General features: G+C 41.5%; 1 protein-coding gene across 3 annotated transcripts; it reads left to right on the top strand.

Moving 5' to 3' along the window:
- The first annotated feature begins 210 nt into the window (after window positions 1–210).
- On the top strand, window positions 211–22390 carry itsn2b (intersectin 2b). Of its 3 annotated transcripts, XM_085906740.1 has the most exons (41): window positions 211–633; window positions 5337–5415; window positions 6376–6468; window positions 6591–6654; window positions 6740–6897; window positions 7047–7199; window positions 7490–7535; window positions 7754–7890; window positions 8615–8678; window positions 8910–9047; window positions 9129–9217; window positions 9347–9609; window positions 9733–9882; window positions 9976–10116; window positions 10191–10278; window positions 10470–10609; window positions 11107–11187; window positions 11369–11526; window positions 11608–12434; window positions 12516–12637; window positions 12740–12988; window positions 13158–13354; window positions 13591–13646; window positions 13879–14045; window positions 14128–14146; window positions 14224–14345; window positions 14497–14593; window positions 14699–14896; window positions 17511–17632; window positions 17698–17804; window positions 17881–18064; window positions 18736–18834; window positions 18933–19016; window positions 19135–19218; window positions 19350–19412; window positions 19538–19687; window positions 19773–19891; window positions 20036–20118; window positions 20191–20274; window positions 20419–20592; window positions 20783–22390. In XM_085906740.1, the coding sequence occupies exons 2-41, from the start codon at window positions 5409–5411 to the stop codon at window positions 20929–20931; spliced, it is 5526 nt and encodes a 1841-aa protein (XP_085762866.1). In that variant the 5' UTR covers window positions 211–633; window positions 5337–5408; the 3' UTR covers window positions 20932–22390. The 3 variants fall into 3 exon arrangements, with proteins under 3 accessions (XP_085762866.1, XP_085762865.1, XP_085762864.1); XM_085906739.1 differs by lacking the exon at window positions 11107–11187 and having other exon boundaries at window positions 214–633; window positions 13161–13354; window positions 20783–22389; XM_085906738.1 differs by lacking the exon at window positions 11107–11187 and having other exon boundaries at window positions 215–633; window positions 20783–22388.
- Window positions 22391–24891: the final 2501 nt, after the last annotated feature.

Raw genomic sequence — 24891 nt, 5'->3', positions numbered from 1 at the left:
AAGTAGAAAGATGAGTACATTAAACTTATTTATCTAAATGTATCCATCACCTTTTTTAAACATAGATATGTTTCCGTGTTAAAACGTTGTGGCAGGGGGATTCTGCCCTAATTAAATTGCGCAATATTGCCACATTCAAAATGGCAGCGACGTTTACGTACAACGCGGTTGTTATGGGGTTATGTAACTTAGAAATTGATGGATACCTACATTTCTAATTTTCTCCAAGTTGGTAGACGAGATCATCTTGTCTCCTGACGTCACCCCATCCATCACTCCTCTTCCACGTTTGTTCCTCCCCCGCTATCATTTACGTTTCACTTTTGTTCCACCCCGGGGAACCGCGTCTCTCCTCCCAGTCACTGCCCCGCGGAGCAGCGCAACCACTGGGCAACAGCAGAGCAAGCAGCCAAATGGTCGTCAGCCATGTTGTTGGTGTGACAGACTCAACGAGCTGTCAGCAACAGGTCCTCCCGAGAAGTAATAGCAAAACTAAAAACTTTCAACGCTTTATATTTCCCTTTTGTTGCTCATTGGATAAGTCGTCGGCAAGAGCAAGATATTAACTTGGGACTTTTGGAAAACTCGGAAATGTGTCATTTTACTGACCTTAGCGAAAGACATCAACCAGAGGTAAGTTAAAATATTGTTGTAAATTGCCCTTTCAGGAGTGTTATCATGCTTTCAAACAATGTGTCGTGTCCCACTGCTTTTATTAATGTCACAAATTGGGGGGAAAATCTGATCTGCTTCTCAATGATGTAAATGGTGAAACTCAGTGCCATGCAACGGGAAGTCATTGGTACTGGGAGATAAATCGTGCTTTCTAGCAAAATTGTGAATTTCTTAATTAGATTACATGCTCAAATGCATATTTACGTGACTATCGGTGAAGGTGGATTTGCATGTCATTGAAACTCGTTGAGCAGGTTGTAGGAAGCAGGCGAGAGATCTGAGAATTTGTGACTTGCACAGAGATCCAGGACTGAAACTACAGATTTTCTTAAAACTGGTCCTCGGACTTATTTCTCCACATAAACAATTGCACCATAACGGCCAACATTAAATTAATGTAGTCTGTCTATGTATAAATAAGAAAGATGACCGAGGTTGTATTCGTAAAAAGTGTACCTAATTTTATGAAACACTATAACCCCATTAACACTGTACTTTAATATAACAGCATTAAAATCACTTAATGATTCAACTAAAACGTTTTGCACATAAAAAGTTCAATAAAAACATAGTCGAATAAGAGTTTGAAAACATTTTCTTTTCATAGAATAAATATGAATCCATTGCTTCAAAAAGTTAAACACAACTGAATTGTGCTTAGGTCACCTCCCCATACAGGGAACCCACATACGAGTCTGACAGGTGGGACGAGCCCCATACTTTGAGAAGCTCTGCTTTACAGGCCATTGCTCAACACTGTTAGTGTACATCTTAGTATGACATTCTTACTGGATAATGATGGCCTCTCGGACTATAACTTCGATGATGCACTACTGACTGCAAACACTGAACAGCTCTATTAGATTTAGTTTACATGGCTGACAAATAAACATTGGATGATAAAGCCCAAGTCCCCACTGACTAAGTCAGTTTGTGTGTAAATAAAAAATGTGATCATTTTATGTTTTGTGACATTTTTGTTTGGTGGCGTGTCTTGAGATTTGTCTATCGAATATTTCCCTTGGCTAGTTACAGTTTTCAAATACAGCTGTAGCAGGCATGATTGTGCTTTGCAACTTTTTTTTTTGCAAACTTGATTATCCCTGCAGCAACACTTCAGCATGGTATGAAACACTTCAAAAGGCCCCTGCAGATTTGCGAAATGTGTTTTCCGTTTGTGTTAAACGTTCACCTGCCAGCCACATGATCATAACATACCATTAAAAGCCGGCGTTTCAATCACGAGTCGGAATTGTCATGCTGACTCAACCTGCTTTGCTTACTTGAGCACCCTTGGTGGCTTGCCACACTATTTGGCACTTCTACAACAAACATGTGGCCGCTAGTACTAGCGAGCAAGACCTAGCAGACTTTTGTCTGCAGTGTTGCCAACAGCAGCGTTTTTGCATTATTTGGCAACTATTCCAACCCCACATGCAACTTGTTTTTTTTTTGCCAAAAAGAGGCTAGCAATAATAACAGTAGTCTTAATGTTGTTAGCAACATTCTTATTTTCTGCACTGTGGTCAAGATTTGGCCTGATGCAAATTCGCAGTTTCATATATATATATAGGATGTATGTGAAGTTGACGGCCACCGTAGTTAGTGCTCACTGCTCTTGGTGCAAAATTCCTTCTTTTTTCTGTGGCTAGTTTCTTGAAGAACTCATAAAATGGGTCACTCATAAGTCAAGGTATCATTTTATTTAAGCGGGAGACACATAAGAACAAGGAAATGGTTTGAGGTTTTATTTCTCATCTGTCTAGCTCAGTATGACCCCCTTTTCAATGTCTGCATGGTTTATTATTAAACGATGCACTGATTGGAATTACATCTCCAGATTTATTGCTACTATTAGAACACATAGTCAGTGCCAGGTAGGCTATTTATCCAACACTTCTGTGTTTTGTACATAGCGAGTGAGACAGGCATGACCTTTTGAACAGCAGCTGAAACCAAGTTGAAGCATTTGAGGTTAGACTAGAACAGGCAAGCCACAAGTGAAATGACAGACTGCAGTCTGTAGACATGGTAGAATTAATGTCTGACAGTTTATTACCAAAAAAATGTCTGCGCTGGGCACTGCAGTGGAATCTCAGAAGTCCAACACAACCCGTTCCAAGTCTGCCTGTGAGTGCATGAATGGTGCTATTGGAGTTTCTACAAGTATTTATCAGTGGAAATGTCTTGTCTGTACTTTGAAAGGACAAATAAATACCCAAATGTACATATTTGCCTACAAACAGCAGAAATTGTTACAGTCTCAAAATGTACCCTTTTTATGTCTACAGTATTTGTCCCAGTGACGAGCCATCGGACCCTTAAAGGGACAAATTTAGCACTTTTTTTCTGGTTAGTGTAGCATTGATACTTACTTTTGAAGTAGGATTTCATACTGCTATTTTTAATGGACAGTAGCTTGACATATAATAACTCAAATCTCCTGGTGAGTTGAGTTTATCTACTGAACACTATGAAATTCTGCAATAAAGCAACTCCATTTATCTAGCACCATCAAAACAGTGCTTTTGTGTAAGCTTTACTTCGAGAATACTCTCTCTGTGTTCCATCTGGCCGTTCTTTGTGTTCTCGCACTCTGCCGCCCAGTCAACTTTGCTGTGTCTGTTGCAATGCAAATATTAAAGAGGCTGCTGAATTCATTTGGAAACTCATGGCTACTTTGACAGAAGGCTTGTTTGTGCATATTTGTGTCAAACTATGTCAATAGGAATAATTTAGAGATGTTTAGAGGTCTAAACTGACTATAGTCGGTCCATTGTGCGTGACGAGTCTTTGGTTCTCCGAGTCAGGCAGTGATCATTCTGATTCATATTGTGTTTGTGAAATATGAGTTAAGCAGCAAAATTGGGTGAAAGCATCCTCTGGGAGACATGCTTGTACTCCAGAAGCATAACGGGCTCTGAACCAAGGAGGAGAAAGTATGTAACTGAGACCAAAGGAAAGGACCTGACCCAAAAGAAGAGACGAGGCGGAGAGCGACAGATGGCAGGCAGTAGATTAGTCTCCCGCTTTGATCTTCGATCCCTGTGGGCATCGATTGAGTACAATCAGTCCAACGAAACCCTCCCTCACTCTTGTTATGCCTTTTTATTATTCCCCAAACTGTGTTTTTTGACCATCTGTAACTGTAGCTCCCAAAATAACTTGTTCGGCATTTTTTGTTGTTCTCCTGTCCCATTTGGGAGTTTTGGTTCTCAGATTGCTGTGTCACGTCCAAGCTGTCGTGCTGCCAAAGTCAATGATAGGTTCCTGTCAGCTGACTGGTGATGAGGAAATGCTTGGTTCTGATTGCCGGGAAGGAAATGTTGCATAGAAACCCTGGAATGTGTCCCCATTTGGTTGTCATTCTTCCGGGTCATTTCTTTCCCAGAGCAGTGACTTGATCGCAACTGGCTTGGAACTTCCAAGTCAATCTAAGACACCCCGAGGTGTTTGATTCAATGAGAAATCCCAAAACCTTGTTTTGTGTTGGTGTACTGAAGCTACATTATTGCAATTTTTTTTTTTTGTATTCTCTCTTTGTTTTCATTAATGTTAAATTTCTGCGTTGACGATCACAATTCTCACATAATTTCCATGCTTTTTTGACTTGAAAGGTATTAGCAGTTTTGTTACAGTAACAGAGTTGCCGCTATGCACATAACTAAAGCCACTTGTATTGCATGTTAATTATTTGTTTTATGTTAAGTTCAATAATAAATGTCAACTGGGAGTGGCCATTAACAGCTTGACCTTTTTTTTTTTTTTTTTTTTTTCTAAGGTTTACTATCAGCCAAACCGTTGCTGTTGTGTGAAATTAGATCAATTGAGTTCCGCTCTAATTATCTGGGGCTGGTCGCTCAAATTTCTGCTTACAAGTCACGCATACAAAAAAAAAAAATCACCTGAGCGATGACTCGTATCTCGGAAAAGCTGTACGCCGGGTTACTTTTAAGGGAAGCTGCTCAAGACTGTTCAGATTTCAAAAGATCAGACTAACGCCATGGTTGAACTTTTATTAACTGTATAAGTCATCGTTGAATATTTTTTAACACTTTGCTAGTGTTGTCATACATGACAAGTTTTGTAGTTTTGTGTGACCACAGGAGCTTCATAAATTCCATTTTGTCACTGTCACCATTTTTTTTCCCCTCACTGTATTCTTTTGACAGTTGACTGACAGATTTATAAACCTTGACATGTTGAGTCGTGTTCATTCAAAGCATGCGAACCAAGAATGAATGGCGCGAAAACCGTTGACGTGACATAAATCAACGTGGTATGAATATGTGCAGCATGTACACTATGACTCCCAGTCAGTCTCACCTCAAGCAAAATTGCTATTTAATATTTTCGTGTATGTTTCATACAAAAGGTGTACAGTGAATGTTAATGCCCTCACTTTAGCACCATTAAAGAGTGACTGCGGATAGGGTTGGTACCTCTCCCAGTCTGCTTTAAAAGGTTTGGAAGGTGGTCTGAGTTACCCAGCCAGAGGGGAACAGGAGAAGCCCTGTTAGACTGTGCTGACTGGCTAAAAGCTGCTTCCTGCTTGCCTTGTTCGTTCCACGGCTTGCTGTACTGTTGCTGTGCTGTGCTGTACTGTTCTGTCCTGGCAGCAGTGCTGACTGATGACTGGGCTGCCACTGTTTGTTTTGCAGATGACTCAAAGCAGTAGCTGAGGACACTATCGGGAGTTCCACCCCCTCGCCGGGTCCCCGACACCAGCAAATATGAATGGTAAGCTGGCTCCTTGTTCGGATGAGTGCACTGTGTGCATGTATGGTTGAATAGTCGTCTTTGTTGGAGAAAGTGATAATAAGATAGATAACCTTTGTGTGCAAGTGGACTTCATTATAATATGTGCCACATCTACTGTTTCTTATTTTAGTTTTGCAACTACCATTTCTCATTTTTATTTCATTGAGCTGTATTGCATGTTCCCATGGATTTACTTGACAGCTCTCAATCACTAACGTTAAATCTGTTTCTGTGGTTGTTTAACTTAGCACTTAGTTTAGGGAGTGTCTAGTATCTTCGCTGTTTGTGTGCCGTCTCTCTTTTAGTGCCAAGTGCTTTTTTGCTTTTCTCAGGTGACGGTTTTGCTTCCTGGTAATGATCATCAGTGTAATTTTATTTTAATAAGGCTTCTTCTTCCTGTGTGTTTAGGTCATTAGTGTAATGTATCATTTAGAAACAATTGAGCGTGAGTGAGATTAATGACAAGGTCAAAAGCATACATTGGCCATATAGCATTTATAGGAATTGGAAGACATTATGGATTTTCTGCTTTCTATGCAGGTTCCACTTTTCTAGAAATACTTCCTCCAAAATTTTGGAGTGTCTCTGGGAATTTTTTTAACATTTGCAAAGTCAGAGTTCAAGGGGTTGAGGTCAGGTTTCTCCTGTTCCTCTTGTCTACACTAAAGTCACCCAAGATAGCATGTACAGTGAAGATCTGGTTTTGTATTGTCAGAAGGTCCTGAAAAGCCCTTTCCTTATACATGGTTGGAAGCATAGAGCTCTCTAAAAATATCTCGGACGCATAAAGACTCGGTAAAGTCCATCCAACCCAATTTATGAAGACATATGTATCTTTATAGTGTTAGTTTGCCTTATATTGGTATGCTCACAGTTATTTATTCTTGTGTAATTTATTTATTTATTTATTTATTTATTTATGTTAAATTTTTTTTGCAGGTGGTGCTAATGTGTGGGCTGTCACTCCAGAAGAGAGGCTCAAACATGACCAGAAGTTTGATACCCTCGCCCCTTCAATGGGCTATGTTTCAGGTGCATCCATAAGTTCACAGTTTTTAGTTTTTTTTTATCTATAAGGTTTATCTTGGTCATTATTGAAAGCAAGATTGCTCTCAAGTCATTTAATTTCCTGTCTTTTATCTTCTTTTCTGTAGGTGAGCAGGCAAGGAAGTTTTTCCTTCAGTCGGGGCTACCTGCTTCAGTTCTGGCTGAAATATGGTAGGAAATATTTGTGGAACAACAAATCCCCCCACCCCCCCAAAAAAAACTATCCTCGACTAACAATTTTGTTGCTCAATCCCAGGGCTCTTGCTGACATGAACAAAGATGGCAAGATGGACAGGTTGGAGTTTTCCATTGCGATGAAGCTTGTGAAGCTCAAACTGCAGGGAACGCAGCTTCCTTCTGTCCTGCCAGTCATCATGAAGCAACCTCCAGTAGCTGTTCCCAATCTCAGCTACGGTACTGATCACACGCTAAAGTAATTTCGAACTGTTGCTCTGAAGCAACAGATTTACATCCAAAAATCTTGACACAGCCTTTTGGTGGATTGTTGTCCTGCAAATTGGCTATCATCTAACTAATTAGCTTGTCACGTGTTTATGCCTTAGGGATGATGCCGAGCATGTCCATGATGCCTGGCACCAGCCTTTCTATGTTCACACCTGTATCCATGGCAACCCCAGGACCTACCTCTTTGCCATCAATGGCAGGCCACAACCTGGGATTTATTCAGCCAATGGCTGCTGGCACCTTGGCCACTGGTACACAATATTTATGTTGTTTTTATATGTATAATGATTTATCCATATGGTCCTGCTACTGATGTAGTTTACAATACAGGAAACTATTTGATCACTCTTGATTATTTGTATTTTTGCCATAGAATACACTATAAACAAAAGGTTATCTATCCCCTTGCTTTACCCCTGAATCTGCTTATGAGTAAAAGTGTAATGGCTGTGTCCTAATACTGCTGTCAATATCGTGTGTCGTCCATCTTCTTGCTGATGCGTCTAGAAATGAATGGAATTTATGTTGATGTATTTTTCAGGTCTTCCACTTTCTGCTTCCTCCTACGGTTCTCCCCTTGCATCCAGGTAACACACACTCAACGCACGCACAAACACACGCGAATATTTCAATGCCCAAAGCAATAGCCCTTCACATTATCAGCCACTTATCTAGTGGGATGCTTGTAAGTTATACGCTATACATCATTTATTATTCATCCATCTGAAGACTGCGAGGACCAAGCCTCAATATATTGGTGTTTTTAGCTCGTATTTGTTTTTTGTTTTTCTGTGTGCTGCTGCAGCGCCACTTTGCCAACCTCCTCAATGACTGCTCAAATGGCAGCAGGCCTCGGGGAGTGGGGCGTGCCACATGCCTCCAGACTCAAATATAGGCAGCATTTCAACGTCTTGGACAAGCAGATGACGGGATACCTCACTGGTACTGCGTGTGTGTGTGTGTATGTGTGTGTGAGTGTGTAAGTGACTATTTGCACAGTGCACTTAGGTCACACAAAAGCCAACTATGTGCGGCATGCAGGCGTGGATGTTCATGAACAACCGTTGATTTCATAAATGTTCCCTCCCTCTTTTTTTGCTTTCTTTTTTGGAATCTGAATTGCGTCAAGCATTGACTATCTTGGCAATTGTGTATGCGCTTGTGTGAATGGCAGGCTTGTTGGACCAGTTTTTCTGAAATAGCCATAGTGAGACAATGAGCACACACCTACTCAAGCCTGCCTGACTTGCAGGGCGGTTAGGATTTTTAAAGTGTGTCCCAACATAATAAATAAAGCAAATTCATTTCTTTATGGGGAATTATTGTAGCCTCCCCACCTACCTTTGTTCACATAATACTTATAGTCGTGCCTTATACAAACCTTCCACACCCATACATCAATTTCTTTCTCCCACATTGTCACCTGACTTTAGTACGTATTTGTGATGAAAATATATATTTTTTCTTAAATCTTCTCCTCATTCTGCTGAAATTGCCCGCATAGCAGGTCATGTAATTCTACCTTTCAAATGAATTAATAATAAATATAATCACTCAGTTTTGGTTTTTATACAAAAATGGGGACAAAGACTATAAACATTATTCTAGGCTGGATTACTATGTAAGAACATTTTAAATAAATAAAAAACATTCAATTTGTCTGCAGGTCAGCAGGTGAGAAGTGCCATGGCAACCACAATGCTCAGTCAGACTCAGCTAGCCTCTATTTGGTAAGGAAATACGTCTGTGTTTATAAGTGCAAAGTTATTTGTAAATGGTGATGTGTACTTCTATGACAACTATCGAGGAGCTATCGAATTGTCGTGTATACATTATGTAGTAGTATCATACGTTTATTTGGCTTCAAAGTTATAATTACCATGTGGCCAGCGACAAAATTTTGTTTGTATATTTGAATCGAAATATAACATAATACACTCAATAATTAAACCTTTCTACAGGAATTTGGCTGATGTGGACAAGGATGGCAAGCTTTCGGCCGAGGAGTTCATCCTGGCCATGCATCTGGTAGATGTAGCCAAGAGTGGGCAACCACTGCCGCGAACCCTGCCAACTGACCTGGTGCCACCCACACAGCGGTATAAAATGACAAAAGAGTCACCACCACATGACTACATCATCATTATTTGCTGCCTGAATGATATCATCCTTTCTCACAGGAGCCTTGCAAATGGATCCAGTGTGTCCAACTATGCGGCTCTTTATGATAATTTTGATGTTGAACTGACACAGCAAGCCAGAAGCAACAGTCAGTTTTTTTTTCTTCCCTTTTTTCATATAATTTGCTGTTTCAAATGATTTTACTTCAAAATGAAGTTTAACCTAGACTGTAAGTGATTACAGGAAGCATTAAAGTTGTGTACCTGTCACCCTTTAGTGTCATTCGAGGACAAATTCAAAGCCAACATAGACCGCGGTAATGCAGAGCTCGAGAAGAGACGATTGGCGTTGCTGGAAGCGGAAAAGAAAGAGCAGGAGAGGCAAGCTCAAAAGGCACGAGAGGAGCAAGAACGACGGGAGAAAGAAGCTCGCGAAGCGGAAGAGAGGAGGCGGAAAGAGGAGGAGAGGCGGCTGGAGCGCCAGAGAGAGTTGGAGAGGCAGCGAGAAGAAGAACGTCAGAGAGAAATTGAAAGAAAAGAGGTGAGGCTCTCTCTCTCGAGAAACCCTTCACATTTCAGGAGGAGTTTTCTGGCTCAACTGTTCTACTCGTACAAAATAATTCCGGTGGCGTCACCCTGCTTTATTTTGTTGGATTCTCTCCAGGCTGCACAGCGGGAGCTTGAGCGGCAAAGGAAGGAGGAATTTCAAAGGAGGAAAAGAGGCGAGCTCCAAATAAAGAAGCAGCAGGAGCAGAACGACATCATCCAGCTCAAAGCGAAGAAAAGGAGTTTGGAGATGGAGTTGGAAGCTGTGGTTAGTGTTGTGAAGCAACTGGAGCCTCAATTGTAAAAGTTGCGCCAACCTGGGTGGAGATTTCAGGTCATTCTTTGTGTCTTAACACTCAAGGGTAACAAACAACGGCAAATTTCTGACCGTTTGCACGACATTCAAAATAAGAAGAAGCTTCCCAAGACCGAGCTGGACCTTATCAATCAGAGGAAAGATGCGCGCCATCTTGATATCAAAAACATTCAGCAACAGATTGAGGTTAGTGTTGGTTTTATGTCCAACTCTTTGTGATGACTATTTTGTTTGCTGAATGCAACAAAACCTTTTGACAGGAGTTCCAGAAGAAATTAACCCTATTGACACCAGAACAGAAAAGGCTGACAGAGACACTCCAAAGCATGGCTGTGAACAACCTGTCAGGTTGGTGTTGGCGGTAATATTTCTTTTTTTTGCAAACTGACGCAAAAGACATCATAAGAAACACAGAAACGAGTATAGCGTGTAACCCAATGCAACGCTTGACACATTAGTAATAATTCAAATACATAAAAATAGATTTCCCATAGTATTTGAAAGTCAAATACCAATGCTGTCTCATCCTATGTTTGTAGTGTCCACCATCTCCAACATGAAGCTCAATGTCACCCAGAAGCGAGGAGCATGCACAAACCTGAAAACTCAGTTGGAAGCCCTCGAGAGAGAAACTGCCGCCAAACTGGAAGAGCTGGACCGGTATAACAAAAACATGCAGGTAGAATAAGGCAACATCATAGCAACTTGACATTGCATCAGTTAAAAAGCTTGCAGTCACATGAAATATGACTCAATATGACTGTGTGTGTGTATGGGTCACACTGTGTCACGCTTTATGTCATTTAATTCCTCATAGTCGCCCGGGGCATGTATTTACTCAACAGCAGATAGTGGATACATTTGGTCTGTTCGTGACATTTGTTCTAGAATGCTAATTGCCAGTAAATATGCAATCAACACATTTAATGCTTCAAATCGGCATTGGTTAGTTCACCACTTTTGAAATTCATCGGAAAGAATTCCATTTGTCTCAGCCGCTTTTATGTCTGTGCGCAAACACACCTTGTCTATGAAGGACAAAGTTTGCTTCATAATGTTCTCACATAGCATTATGTCCAACTTGCTTCCTCCTTTTTAACCTTATCTTTTGCTACCTTCAACTGTTGTTTGTTTCTTCTGCATCTTCCTCCTGTCCTTCATCTTGTAACTTTGCAGCATGCGGGTGCTAACGGCGCTTTGCTTGAGGCAGTCGTCTCACTGCTGGCCTGCCTGCGTAATCTCTTCTACCTGCTGAAGGTTTTCATTCTTCTTGTCGTTCTCAACTTTGAATACCTTTTATCGGCTGGTGTCATTGGCTATCCCCATTTTTTTATGCTTTGACCGCCCCCCCCCTTGCTTTTCTACCATGTATTTTTACTCTTTTTGCTCAGCCCCTTACTTGTTAGTCCAGTCATCCCCTGTTTTTCATCTGCATCAGGAACTAAAAGCGAGCCAGCAAATGCAGGAGGCAGCACTCGAGAACCTGCGAAGCATCAAAGAGGACAAAAAGCAAGAGCTGATTCGAAAGAAGCAGGAGCACGAGGAGAGGAGGAAACTGGAAGAAGAGAGGAGGCGGCAGGAGGAAGAAGCTCAAAGGTCTTTTACACGTTTACACAAGTGAAACGCCATCGAACCTGCTGTATGATTTTCACGTTCGTGTTTTCATCCGTTTTGCAGGCTTATCAAGCTAGAAAAGGACCGTCAGTGGAAGGAGAAGTTGAGGAGGGACGAAGAGGAGCGCCAAAGAAGACTTCAGGAGGAACGTGAGGCTAAACAAAGGGAGGAGGAGGAGAAAGAAAGGCAGGCTCTCATCCAGGCAGCAAAGTTGGAGGCCGAACGAGAGCTCAGGGCAAAGCAGGAGGCGGAGCGCAAGCGCAGAGAAGAAGAGGAGAGGAGGAAAAGGGAGGAGGAGGAACGCCGGAGGCAAATAGAGAGACAGAGGCAGGAGGAAGAGAGGAGAAAACTGGAGGAAGAGAGGAGGCAGTTGGAGGCTGAGAGGAAGAAGCTGGAGGAGGATAAAAGGATGGAGGAAAGGAAAAGGAAAGAAGAGGAGGAGCGACTGAAGCGGGAGGAGGAGAGAAGGAGGCTGGAGGAAGAACGCCAAAGGAAGCAAGAGCAGGAGGCAGAGGAGAGGAGACGGCTTGAAGAAGAACGAAGAAAGGAGATGGAGCGGGTGGAGGAGGAAAGGCGAAGACAGAGGGCAGCCCACGCAGCCGTCCGAGACTCTGAGGAGAGGAGGAGGTTGGAGGAGGAGGAGCGAAGGAGAAAGGAGCAGCAGGAAGAGGAGAGGCGAAAGAGGGAGGAAGAGAAACGAATGCTTCAGCACCAGCAGGAAGATGATCGGAGGAGGCGTGAGGAGGAACGAAAAAGAGCAGAGGAGGATAGAAAGAGGAAGGTGCAAGAAGAGGAGAAGAAGAGAAAGGAGCATCAGTCCAGTGGAGGAGGCAAGATTGACATTCAAGAGAAGCTCAACTCTCTACTTCGAGGACTGGAGGAAAGGAAAGGTAAGTCAATACGACGCGAGATGATCAGATGATGAATGAGGAGCTTCTTGTTTGGTTCAAATTGCTCATGTGCCACCATAGGCCGGCAACCACGGACCGTGCAATCCGGCAAGTCGGTGATTCTTACGCCCTTCAGGTCACTTTACCCGTTCACGGCGCGAAACCACGAAGAGCTCACGTTCAATGCGGATGAAATCATCGAGGTATGATTGCAATCACCTCACAAGGGCTGCCCTCCAAAATCAAATCAATTATCTTCATACATTTTCTCCTCACTTTCAAAATGTCCGTTCCTCTTCTGTTAGGTGGATGAGACTGTGGAGCCAGAGGAGGGTTGGTTGTATGGGTCCAGACAAGGTCTGATGGGTTGGTTCCCAAAGAGCTACGTGGAGAGGGTGGGCCAGTCGGACTCGGCAGCCCCCGCGCCACCTCCGAAGTTGCCCATTCAGTCGCAGCTTTCTCATGCTCTTGAAGCGGCAAAAGTAGCCGGGACTAAATCTGCCTTCACCCCAACACACTCTCCAAACTCTACTCACTCAGACACACCAGGACAGGTAAGTCATCGTTGTTGGATTTATTATACGATGATATCACACACAATCGACATGGCTGACATAGCTTACCTGGAAGAACTGTTATCATTTCCAACCACGTCAAGAAAGCTTTTCGATGTCTAAACTTATCTGCATGGAAACGTTTTTATTTTTATTTTTATTTTATCAGCAGGTGGTAGGGAACCTGCTCGCCCAGGCCTTGTGCTCCTGGACCGCAAAGACTGACAACCATCTGAACTTTGAAAAGGACGATGTGATTCAGGTGCTAGAACAACAGGACAGCTGGTGGCTGGGAAACCTGAACGGAGAACAGGGCTGGTTCCCCAAGTCTTACGTCACACTTGTGGGCGAAGGGGACAGTTCAGAGTATGTATTCAAATACACAAAAAAATAAACAAGATCGTTTTAACATATTCAAATATTTTTTTATCAAATCTTGCACAATAGATAAATTCAAGTCATAACAAAGATTATTTCAGCAACTCTGGGAAATAACATGAATACTGCTTTGTATCATTTTCAGCCACTAAACCAAATTGCAAACAGTGTTAATGAGTTCTGAGGGCGTTTATAATTTATTTCTCTTGTGTTTGTGTTCACAGCGTGACAAACTCCACATCCGCTGGTGCAGAGATGAGCAACAGTCAGCAATTTGAAGGTGAAATTAAGATGGAGAATGTATCTTGTAATGTTCAGCCACAGCATTAGTAACAACTGAAACTCAGCTTTATGATCAAAACTTTAAAGAGTTCATAATTTAGGACAACATGTCTTAGCCTTGTCCTCACATTGGTCAGATGAGTGTATTTGGCCGTGAGTGTACAATTTTGCATTGTTGTGGTTACAACTTCATGGCTGGCTTCAAGCTTCTCATCACTTTTTCTATCCAGAGTACACAGCGTTATACCCGTATGAGTCATCCGAACCTTCAGATCTGAAGTTCAAAGAGGGGGATGTTATCTTAGTGACCAAGAAAGATGGAGAATGGTGGAACGGCGTCATTGCCGACCGCTCGGGCGCCTTTCCCGGCACCTACGTCAAACCTAAGGAAGCGGATGTAAGGATTTTGGAGATTTTGGCTCTCGTTAATGTCGCCCAATTTATATGTGGTTTTAAATCGTTTTATCTACATTTTTCAGGTGAGCACAAAAAAGAGAGGTTGGTATCTTTTCCCTTATTGTGATATTACGCTCTCCATGCCATTACAAAATTTGCTCCTATTTGTTCTTGCACAGAAATTGGCAAGGTTACTAGACCCCATTCTTCCTCTGTACCCGGCCAGCTGAACCTGGAGAACGGCCAGCTCATTGTCGTCCTCAGCAAGGACGCGTCAGGCTGGTGGCTTGGAGAGCAGCAGGTCAGTGGTGCTCGAGTCGTCTACTACCGAACAGTAGATGGCACTAAATGTCCTCTACGTTGTCCATTTAAAGCCGGCGGCAGGTGAAAGTCTGTGTCTTGTCTGATCAAAGTTGTGAGAATGATGCTTGCATGTGTGTGTTTTGAAACAGGCCCGTGGTAAAAAGCGGCAAAAGGGCTGGTTTCCTTCCTCACATATTCAAATATTGGCATCTAATAGCGGCAAATCCACACCAGCAGTCCAGTCAGGTAAAACATTTTCACAGCCAGGATTACAGCTTTTATCTGAATGGCAAAATACTTACAGGCCCTTAGATATGACGTTTGGCTCATTGACATGACCCTCTTCCCTAGGAGCGTGTCAGGTGATCGCTCTATACGACTATGTAGCCGCCAACAAGGACGATCTGAGCTTCTCAGCGAATCAGCTGATCACCGTCCTCGACAAGAGCAACCCGGATTGGTGGAAGGGAGAAGTCAATGGGACTACCGGGTTGTTCCCCACCAATTACGTTAAGATGATCACAGGAGACGGTGACCCCAGTCACCAGTGTAAGTAATGCACGTACACACGACCGCACCCTTGAGTCATAATACGTAGTAGTAGGATGATACGGTGAAGCTTTCTCTCCCTCCGTGTAATAAGCATGTTTCAAGTGGCTTGTGGGAGCTGTTCTATCATCGTTGCACTTGGCATGCAGTCTTCTTCTTGGTCTATGCTCTTTTGCACAGCACGCAAATCAGTGCGTTGTTGTCGATAATTGTACAATGCAAGCTGCAAATCATTCCTAAACAAAGCCAAGTAAATATCAAAACAGTTTACAGTGGAACCTCTGGATTCAAACATGATCCGTTTCAAGAAAATGCAACGTCAGGTCTTCTCTGATTTAGAATCACATTTTGCCCGTAGGAAATACAGGAAATCGATTCCAGGCTCAAACTGTTGCTGTCATAGAAACTCTATCAAAGTATAAATTAAAAGCATAAATTGTGTTCACTCAGCCATAACATTGATGAGTGGTAAACAAAGATGGCTGTTTCAAAGTTAGAGCAAATACAGATCTATTACTTTCTTTTATTAATATTACCAATCACTGAGGTTTGCAGCATTTTCCCATAAATGTTTAGTTCTGCTCTAAACTACATAACTCCTGGTTGGTTGGATTTGAGAGGTTCCACTGTTTTTTTTTTTACTTAATACTCGACCCAGGTTTCAGAATAAAATATCAAGACAATCCCTTACAGTCTCATTGTGGGGTAACTCACATTGATGAATCAGCATCAGGAGCAACTCGGGGGTTTCAGTATCTTCCTCAAGGAAACTTGGACAGGTCTGAGGGGGAGCCGGAATCTCCCTATCTCCTCCCTTCCCTTTCAACCATGCCGCCCTGCAACTCGTGATTTAAGGAGATTTTTTTCCCCCCCTCTCCATCAGCACTTATAGGGAATCTTCTAGGTACAAACCGAAGTGGTACTTGCTTGTTATCTTTTAATCTCTCCTTTTCATCCCATCTCCTCCTCCTCGTGTTGCTTCTTGCTGACTATCTTACCTTTTCCTCTTTCCTCATTTCTCCACTTGTTGCCCTCCCACCCACTTGCCCTCTTGTCTCCTTCTAGGATGGTAGAATGGGCTCCACCTCCTCTCCTTCTCCCGGCTTCAGAGAAACCCACTATTAATGCACACGGAGTAGTATTTGGTTGCCCGGACCGTCCCACCTAATCTACTGACTACTCTCAATTGAATATTGTCATGTTTTGGAGACTTCTTCTCACCCCAGAGTGGCTTTTTAGAACTCAACGAAGAACAATAAGCCTTTGTGCCTTTTTCACAACAAATATATTTAGAGAGGGGGGAGGGATTGTGGGTCTTTCTATGGTTTATGCTTTTCTTACACTTTTATTTTTCACCTAACTTACGTCCTTCTTGCTCAGCATCTATTCTCTCTTTTGGGGGGGCATCCATGATTTATCTCACCAGAATGCCTCCAGAGATATTATCCAGACTTCTACCATCTTTTCATCAAGTTTGTTAGTGCCTTCTTCAGATTATCCTCAGTGGAAGTGGAAGCATCATTATGTTTGCTACAATATTGATTTTTTTTTTTTAATAACAGCATGCAAGCTTGAAGGAGAATCTGTGTCTAGTGCGCTGCCATGTTGTGCTAATGAGAGAAAGGGCAAATTTCTGCTTAGGTTTTAATGATCTGGTTCAATGTATTTGCAAGCTTTGGTCAGATTTTAAGGCTTCAAGAAGACAGGGTAAAACGCACTGATCAGAATGATGTATTTATTTTCTTTGGGTTCTGCCTTAAAATATTAAAGCTTTGTTGAATTTCACATTTTAAGTGTTAGTGTTATTATTCCTTTATGTATTTTCTTCATTCGCGTACATACGTGTGTGTGTGTCTATCAGCAAGATGACTTGACCAAATCAACCGTTAACATTCTCCCTGGTTGATGTTTGTCAAAGAACCATTTTTCATACCCCCGCCCATATAAAAAAAGATACTGTATATAGATAACTTGTCTCATTTTAGATGCTGTTCTTAACCTTTTTTTTTTTCTACGGCTGTAAAATGAAATCACCAACCTTTTTGTTCCAAACATGCCACCATGAACCAAAGAAAGAGTCCCTCTCCTTGTTTTGGTACAAACAGATTTATTTTGCGCACAGAAATCTGTAATCTGTCACCAGCAACACTGAGAAAACAGCCAGAAGGTGAGGGAGACAAAGACAAAGGTGTTGAAAAGTCATACATGTGAAGACAGGGACTCAGGAAAAGAAAAAAAGAAATATATATTTTTTTGAATGATACATGAAATGTACTTCATGTGATGACTTTAGAGAGCAGATTTCATTTTTTAAACCTCTGGGATGAGGTAAACAGTGAGTGTTTAGTTAGTGAAGCAGAAAGAAGAACGGTGAGTTTGGAGTGCTCTCAAATGTTAAATCATGCATCCGGTAAGTATGCACGTGTTGTGTTCTCATTATTCCCAACAGTGACCCGACAGCACAAGTTTTAACACGATGATTTTTTTTTTTCCCTAAATGTTTACAAAGTGTAAAGTTGCTTTTGCGGTTGAGTGCTCAGTTCTATTGAATTACTATTTTGTTTTGTTTTTGCATCCCAAATACCTCGTCTTGTGTGTTTTGTGTGCGCCGTAGGGTGTGCAGACCTGACCAGCTTGGACTCGCTGAGCCCGCTAGAGAAGAAGAGGCAAGGCTACATTCATGAGCTGCTACAGACCGAAGAGAGATACGTGGAGGACTTGCAGACCGTGCTTGAGGTGCGACAAAGCAATCCATGTTAACTGGACATCCGCATGGCAAATATCTGTGCTAATCATTTTAGGTTTTCCATAAGCCTATGTCGAAATCTGGACGATTGACTTCTTCAGAGATTAACATGATCTTTGCCAACTGGAACGAACTGATTAGCTGCAACACTAAACTTCTCAGGTTTGTGCCACATCCACCAGATGAGGTTTGCAAATATTTTCAGTTTGCTTCCATCCTTATGTTTTTTTTTTGTCAGGGCGTTGTCTGTTCGGAAGAAGAGCGGCGGGGAGAACATGCCGGTGCACATGGTGGGAGACATTCTGGTCGCCGAGCTGTCCCACATGCAGTCGTACATCCGCTTCTGCTCGTGTCAGACTCAAGGAGTCGCACTGCTGCAGACTCGCACTGACAATGAGCCTGACTTCAAGGGCTTCCTCCAGGTAGGACTGAGAAGTCATCCATGTGTTTTTCTGTATTATCCTAATATATATATATATATATATATATATATATATATATTTACTGCTTTAGTTTTACACAGTGAATAGTAATTACATAACCCTTTTCAAAGTTTCATTCTTTCATTTTGTACAGAATGTGATGTCCCACCCTTGTATGTATTAGCATTTTTATTATAGAATTATAGAATTTTATCAGTTCAACTTTGGGAACAAAAGTGAAACTTGTATGCAATGTATAGATTCACCTTGCAGAATGAACTATTTCTAGAGTTTGAATTTTTATAATTTTACTGATCATAGTTTACACCTAACCAAACTCTCTTCTCCAGCTTTTGGAATTAGAGAATGATGCGAGCAGTAAGCAGCAATCAAAGTAATAATTTTATTTACGTATTAAGTAAGAATTTAAATTCTCCTGTGTTTGATGAGCGTGTCTATAATTAGCCTGCTAAAATAAATTATCATGATGAATTATAAATCTAACAATAAATGAATCTTATATTATTAGAAGATAAAAATGGGATACCTCCGAATGTGTTTTCTGCCTACTCGTCGACTTCCACTGGACGGATTGAAGCCTTGGCATAGGTTTTCACTCATTTGCGCTCATGTAAAGCATTTTGAATCTTACCTTTGGTGTCATTTGTCAGAAAATCAGCGCAGACTACAGATGTAAAGGGATGCCGCTGTCCAGCTTCCTGCTCAAGCCCATGCAGAGAATCACACGCTACCCACTGCACATCAAAAGTGTATGCATGTCCAACACCTACTTTTGTGGAGTTTTGTGTCCAAGAAAAACAGAAGCACAAAAAAAAAAAATATATATCCTCTATTTGTCTCATCTTAGATTCTAGAGTGCACTGCAGAGGGTCACCCTGATAGAGGCCCTCTAAAAGAAGCTCTGGAGATAGCAGAAGAACTCTGTCAGCAGGTGTGTAACGCATGAAGTGCATTATCTTATTTTGGTGTCATACGAGTTGATTTAGGTATGCCACGCTTGATTTTTTAAAATTATTTTTAATGAATATATTTTACTTTATACCAACCAGGTCAATGAAGGTGTGAGAGATACGGAGAACTTGGATAGGCTGGAGTGGATTCAAAATCATGTCCTGTGTGACGGTGCAGCCGAGGTCAAATTTCTAGCAAATTGAAAATGATTCAATGCAATTTGAGTTCATTAGTAAATTGCTGCCATTGACCCACACAACTAGAAAAAGAATTCAACAAAAAAAATCTTTTTTTCCTTCCCTGCCTTCCACAGAATATTGTTTTTAACTCTATCACCAACTGTTTGGGCCCAAGAAAATTACTCCACAGTGGCAAGGTGACACAAACATTTTAACCGCTATTCCACCATGCTTCTCTTATTTTACATTTTGTCACCTTTTCTGTTTTATTCCTTATTGAGTGTGGATGTTGATTAGCATTTGTCTTTCTTATGTTTACAAGATCTACAAAGTCAAGAGCAACAAGGAACTTTGGGCCTTCCTCTTCAACGACTTCCTGCTCTTGACTCACTCGGGGAAACAATTCGCCTCATCCGGCATTGATAAACTGTTCAGCACCAAGAACAACACACAGCTCAAAATGTACAAGCCGGTAAGACACAATCAACTTGACACCATTTTTATTATCATTCTTAATTTTTTTTGCATTGATATCTGCGGACTGTGTTTTCCTGCAGCCTATTATGCTCAATGAAGTTTTGGTCAGACTGCCCGATCCTTCGAGTGACGATCCCATCTTCCACGTCTCGCACATCGAAACGATTTACATACTGAGGACGGAGAACATCAATGAACGGTAGCCGTGCACACAAATGTTGTGCGTTGCATTCAAAATTTTAAAGAAGGTTAAATTAAATTAATCTGTTCATCTTAAAACTGTTTGCGAGTAGTATATGTGGAGGCCGGTCAAAATGATCAATCTGATCCTTTGTATTCGCAGGACAGCCTGGGTTCAGAAGATCAAGGCAGCGTCTGAAGAATCTCTCGAGAAGGAAAAGAAAAAGCGGGACAGGGCCTTCCACTGTATGCATTTCACACTCTGCCCGGCAAATGTGATGGTCACTGTAGATGAATAAATATTGCTTGTGGTTTTAGCTCGATCCTTGAAGGGAACTGGAATGGGCCGTCTCCTGGTCACAGTCTTGGAAGCCTCTGAGCTAAAAGCAGTCAGGTCCAGTGGTGAGTATGAACACATTTGCACAATTGGCTGGCTTTTGAGTATTCCAATGGTTGTCCTGATCATGTATTTTCGAGGCTTTTGAATGTACTTCCTCTTGCTTTCCTTTCATCCTCGTCAACCTTCCCATCCTCTCGCCGCCACAGGGAAAATGAATCCATACTGCGAGGTGACCATGGGATCTCAGGTCTTCACATCCCGAACGCTTAATGACACCATGTACCCCAAGTGGAACTTCAACTGTCAGTTCCAAATCAAGGACATTTACCAAGACGTTCTCGGGATCACCATATATGAGAGGGACCCGTTTGCTCCTGATGGTCAGTTCCACTCTTATCGTGGCGTCTCCTCACGTGTTTCATATAAAATGTTCACGAGTTACAATGAAATCCACTTTTACATTTTTTGCTATTAAATTCTGGTGAGCAGCTCTCTTTTTTTTTTCTTGACAAATTTAGAATCTGTATAAAAACAGTTCAACTCACTATCATGATTGTTTTCCTTTCTCAGACTTCCTGGGACGGACAGAGGTTCCCTTGGCAACCATAAAGAAAGAGCTGGGGAGCAAGGGCGGCGGAGCACGGCGTCTTTCGCTACAAGAGGTGTCCAGTGGGGAAGTGTTTGTCCGCTTCGACCTGCAGCTCTTTAACGGCAAATAGTGTTGTGATGAAGGAAAGGCAGAAAATCTGTCTGACATTACTCCAATCCTCCTGAAGGGCTGGTTTTTTTTTGTTGTTGCTTGTTTTTACTTGGATGAAAAGGAGAATATTGACAAATCTTCAATGAAGATTGAATCAGATCATTCAGGGCAAAGTCCACCAAACAAGTTGTAGTAAACTCGAGGACCTTTGCTCCAGTCTGAAGCAAGCATGACTGATGGTTTTGCTGATATGCTGTCTCCTCCATTTGGCCGTGAAAACAGGAGCACTGGTTTGAACAAAGTCTACTGCTGTAGATAGATCTTTGGTTATTTCATTCTGGGTCAAGTAAAGTCACTGTCACGACACAAGGTGCCGTCTCCTCTGTGTCCTCTCTTCTTTTCATGTTTGGCCAAGTTCTTGGTTTGCCATCTTTGTATTTTGTGCCTGCAAACAAAATGAGCTCCTTTCAACCTGTTGAACTTTCTGTGCATTATTATCGCACAATCAATTTTGAACTAAAAGTTGATTTTGTTGATATCAAACCTTGGAGGGCACACTGTTCTTTGCCATATGTTGACTGTGGTTAGGGAAGATATGAGGTGTTTTTTTTTTTTTTTAATCGGAGTAAAATCAAAGCAATTTTCCATGTCTGTGTTTCTTATGTATCTTTAAATTGTCTAAGGTAGGTTTGTTTAGTGATTGCTCTTTCATTTCTAATTGTCTGGTAATACAATCAACACCTTTTCCTCTTTTTTTTTTCCCCCCCTCTCAAAGTCCCTCGCAATTATCTTTTACATTCAAACCCGAAACAGAAGTTGTGCAATAATAATAATAATAATAATAATGTTTTGTGTTCTGTTGTTGTGAATCCTGCTGTTTATTTACAGCTAGTGTGCTTCCTGCATCACTTTTCTCAGATAAATGTATAGTGTGACTTTTTCTGTTCTTCCATCCCATCACAGATTTGAATGTCACCACACCCTCAGCGATGTTTAATGATCTAACAGTAAGCGCCTGCCGGGGTTCTGCATATTAATTACAATGTGTATTTATTTCTTTATTTATGTGAGGGACTATCCGAACGTATAACACTTACATAATCGTGTTTGTATTCACAGGTATTTTTTTTTTATTTTTTTTTTAGGGTCAGCAAAACATGTTAGCATGTTTTCTGTAATGGTTAATTCCTCTCTTGTTAGTTCAACCTGTTTAAGATCTTTTCTAAATGACATTGGTTTGACTTTATTCCTCTTTTTTTTTTTTTCATGATTCTATTTTATTTCTGCGCAGATACTGGACTGCATAAACGTTCCCAATAGACTTGTGAAACGTGTTTGTTTGGTTGTACGTTTTGCAGCCATCTGCTGTACCCGCCGTGTCTGTCTGTTTACCTGCTGTTTGTACTATCCCGGGCCTGATTGAGGCACTCAAGGGTTGTCGAGTCAAATTAAAGACATTAAAAGTGGCCAGACTAACACATTATTTGAAAGGCTCACAACAAAAATAACTTTGGTACCCCGATAGAGCAAGGAATTCCAAATATGAATGTTTTACCATCACTAAGTGGGAATCATTTTACAAATCCATTTTGTACATAGTTGTCGAGGAGGAAATTTTGGAAGAGTAGAGTGCACAAATAGACCTCATTAAGTCCTTCTTCACCCTCCACTTGTTCTGAGTGCACGGGAGCAACATTGATTGCATAACTACACTGACAGTGGTTGTGAGAGAGGCTGACAAACACACACACACACACACACACACACACTCACAGCTGTGCAACACAACATCAGCTGGAGTCAACCTACTGTGCCTACATTGGGGATCTTTAATCCTGTAGGGACATTATTAAAATTATTAGTTACTCCTGCTCTGTATAGAACGTGGGACAAAATTATTCACAAAGAAATATTGTTGAATGGGAGACTTTAAAGTTAAGCAGAATCCGTTTTACAGTTTTTATTCATGCCTTAAGATGCAAGGTGAGTTCATTCCACATTCCCCCATTAAAATGAATAGACATGCCATTAATCTATTGAGCTTCATATTGTACTGTTTGTTTCACTTGCCAAGTCCCAATGTGCATTCGTCTTTTGATATTACTTAAATAATTCACATTTACTGTAGATTTCTCTCACATCCTATACACGGTTGCAACGAGACAAAAATAGCCCTAGCAAAGAAAAATAGGCGGACGGAGAGGGAGACGATGAGTGAAATACAAAAAAAAAAGACAAAATGCAGCAAAGCAGAAGCAAAGAGCTGCAGAGTAGTTGGAAGGCAAGATGGAAATAAAGAAGAATAAACACGTATGAGGGTAGAATCAGAGAACAGAGAGGCAGAGTGACAGTCTGAGAGGCACTGAGTTCCACTCGACTCAGTCATGAGAATGATTTCATTATTACCACATGAACAGCTGTCTTATGTAACACACACATACACACACAACTAAATAATGGGGCACATCCTGGACACAAACCTGAATAAACGCAGGTGCCCTATGTCAACAAAAGTCTTGACAAGTTCTTGCTACATGTTTAACTAGAGCTACTGTACTATGCTGTATTAACTACAACTCTATGCAAAATGGGGATTTTTTTCAAGCACGTACAAAAGAGTAGTTATGTATTGAAACCACATCATTTGGTTATGGACTTAAGCAAACTCATGTAAGCAAGGCACCTGATGAATGCACAGATCACCCCCCCCCCCCCCCCCAGCAGTTTCCTCAAACAGGACACAAATGTTGATGCGCATCTGTGATTTGATCTAAAAACAGTTATTCCATTTTATTTATTTTTTAATTAAGTTGCAATATCTACGCTGGAGTCCTCTGGTGCCCTCCATGGGAGATACCACAACGACTCATTTTCACGAAGTGATACGACCTTTCAAAAAACAAAAATAGCTCTTTAAGTATCACCACAATAAACATTAAAATATATTATCAACCCCCAAGTGTTTCTCAAAAACATGGCAGAGGTTTTATTCCTAGAAAGTATAAGCTAAAGCAACACAGTTTGACTACAAAGTGCTGCACGACAGTTCTTTCATTTGCTGCAGTTTCTACGATACTTTAGAAAATAGCATGACGGGGGAGAAAAAAAGACATCCTTTTGGATATTCCCAAGATTTTCCACTAAATGCTAAACAAGGAAGAAGGTCCTAGAATATAACTGTATAGAGTTTGAATCTAACTTGAGAGTGATACAGTAATTAGTTGACTCTGCCTGCCAGTAGACTTTGTCGAGACTGTCCCTTGTGACCTCACAGTCACACATCATGTGTCGACTCATTTATAATGCCGTAATGAGTGACTGTTTCCATCTGTTGTGTGTTCTAAAGTGTCTGGTCGGGTGTGTAATGCAAAAGAGGGCCATGTTTTTACTCTAAGACTGGCAAAGGTGCAGCTCGGATGCATAATGAATGATTAAGGGCTTCAAGCCCATGTGCCTGCTGTACAAGAATACTTTTTGTTCCATTAATAGTGATCATGAAGAAGTGGTTGTTCACCTGCACTGCCACATGCATCTGTTATTTGCAGCGACATCAGAAGACAAACATGTTATACATGAATAAGGTATATGACTGAATTATGTAGACAGGTGGAGTATAGAGTGAAGCTTGTCTCACACATTTCTTTCTGGGTGCAGTGATGAGAAAACAAATATTTTTCCACCCAGAGGCCAGGGAACAATTGTGAATGTACTGTTATGTGCAGCCTGGTGTGGAAAGACATTGAAATGTGCTGAGATTTGATATTGACTCTTCAGATGCGCTATTCTTTCGAGTCCAATTAAAAAGCCTTCCGCACTGATTGGCCTCATACACGTGTGTGTGTGTGTGTGTGTGTGTGTGTGTGTGTGTGTGTGTGTGTGTGTGTGTGTGTGTGTGTGTGTGTGTGTGTGTGTTTATATGTGGCAGCTATGTGCTCACAGAAGGTAGTTGTAAGAGGGTGTGCACACTTGTGCAACTACA

Source organism: Syngnathus leptorhynchus, chromosome 3 (assembly GCF_054491065.1).
Source record: "Syngnathus leptorhynchus isolate UIUO chromosome 3, UIUO_Slep, whole genome shotgun sequence".
Lineage (NCBI taxonomy): Eukaryota > Metazoa > Chordata > Actinopteri > Syngnathiformes > Syngnathidae > Syngnathus > Syngnathus leptorhynchus.
Note: the sequence above shows the minus strand (reverse complement) of the source record. Positions and strands in the feature narration are given on the sequence as shown.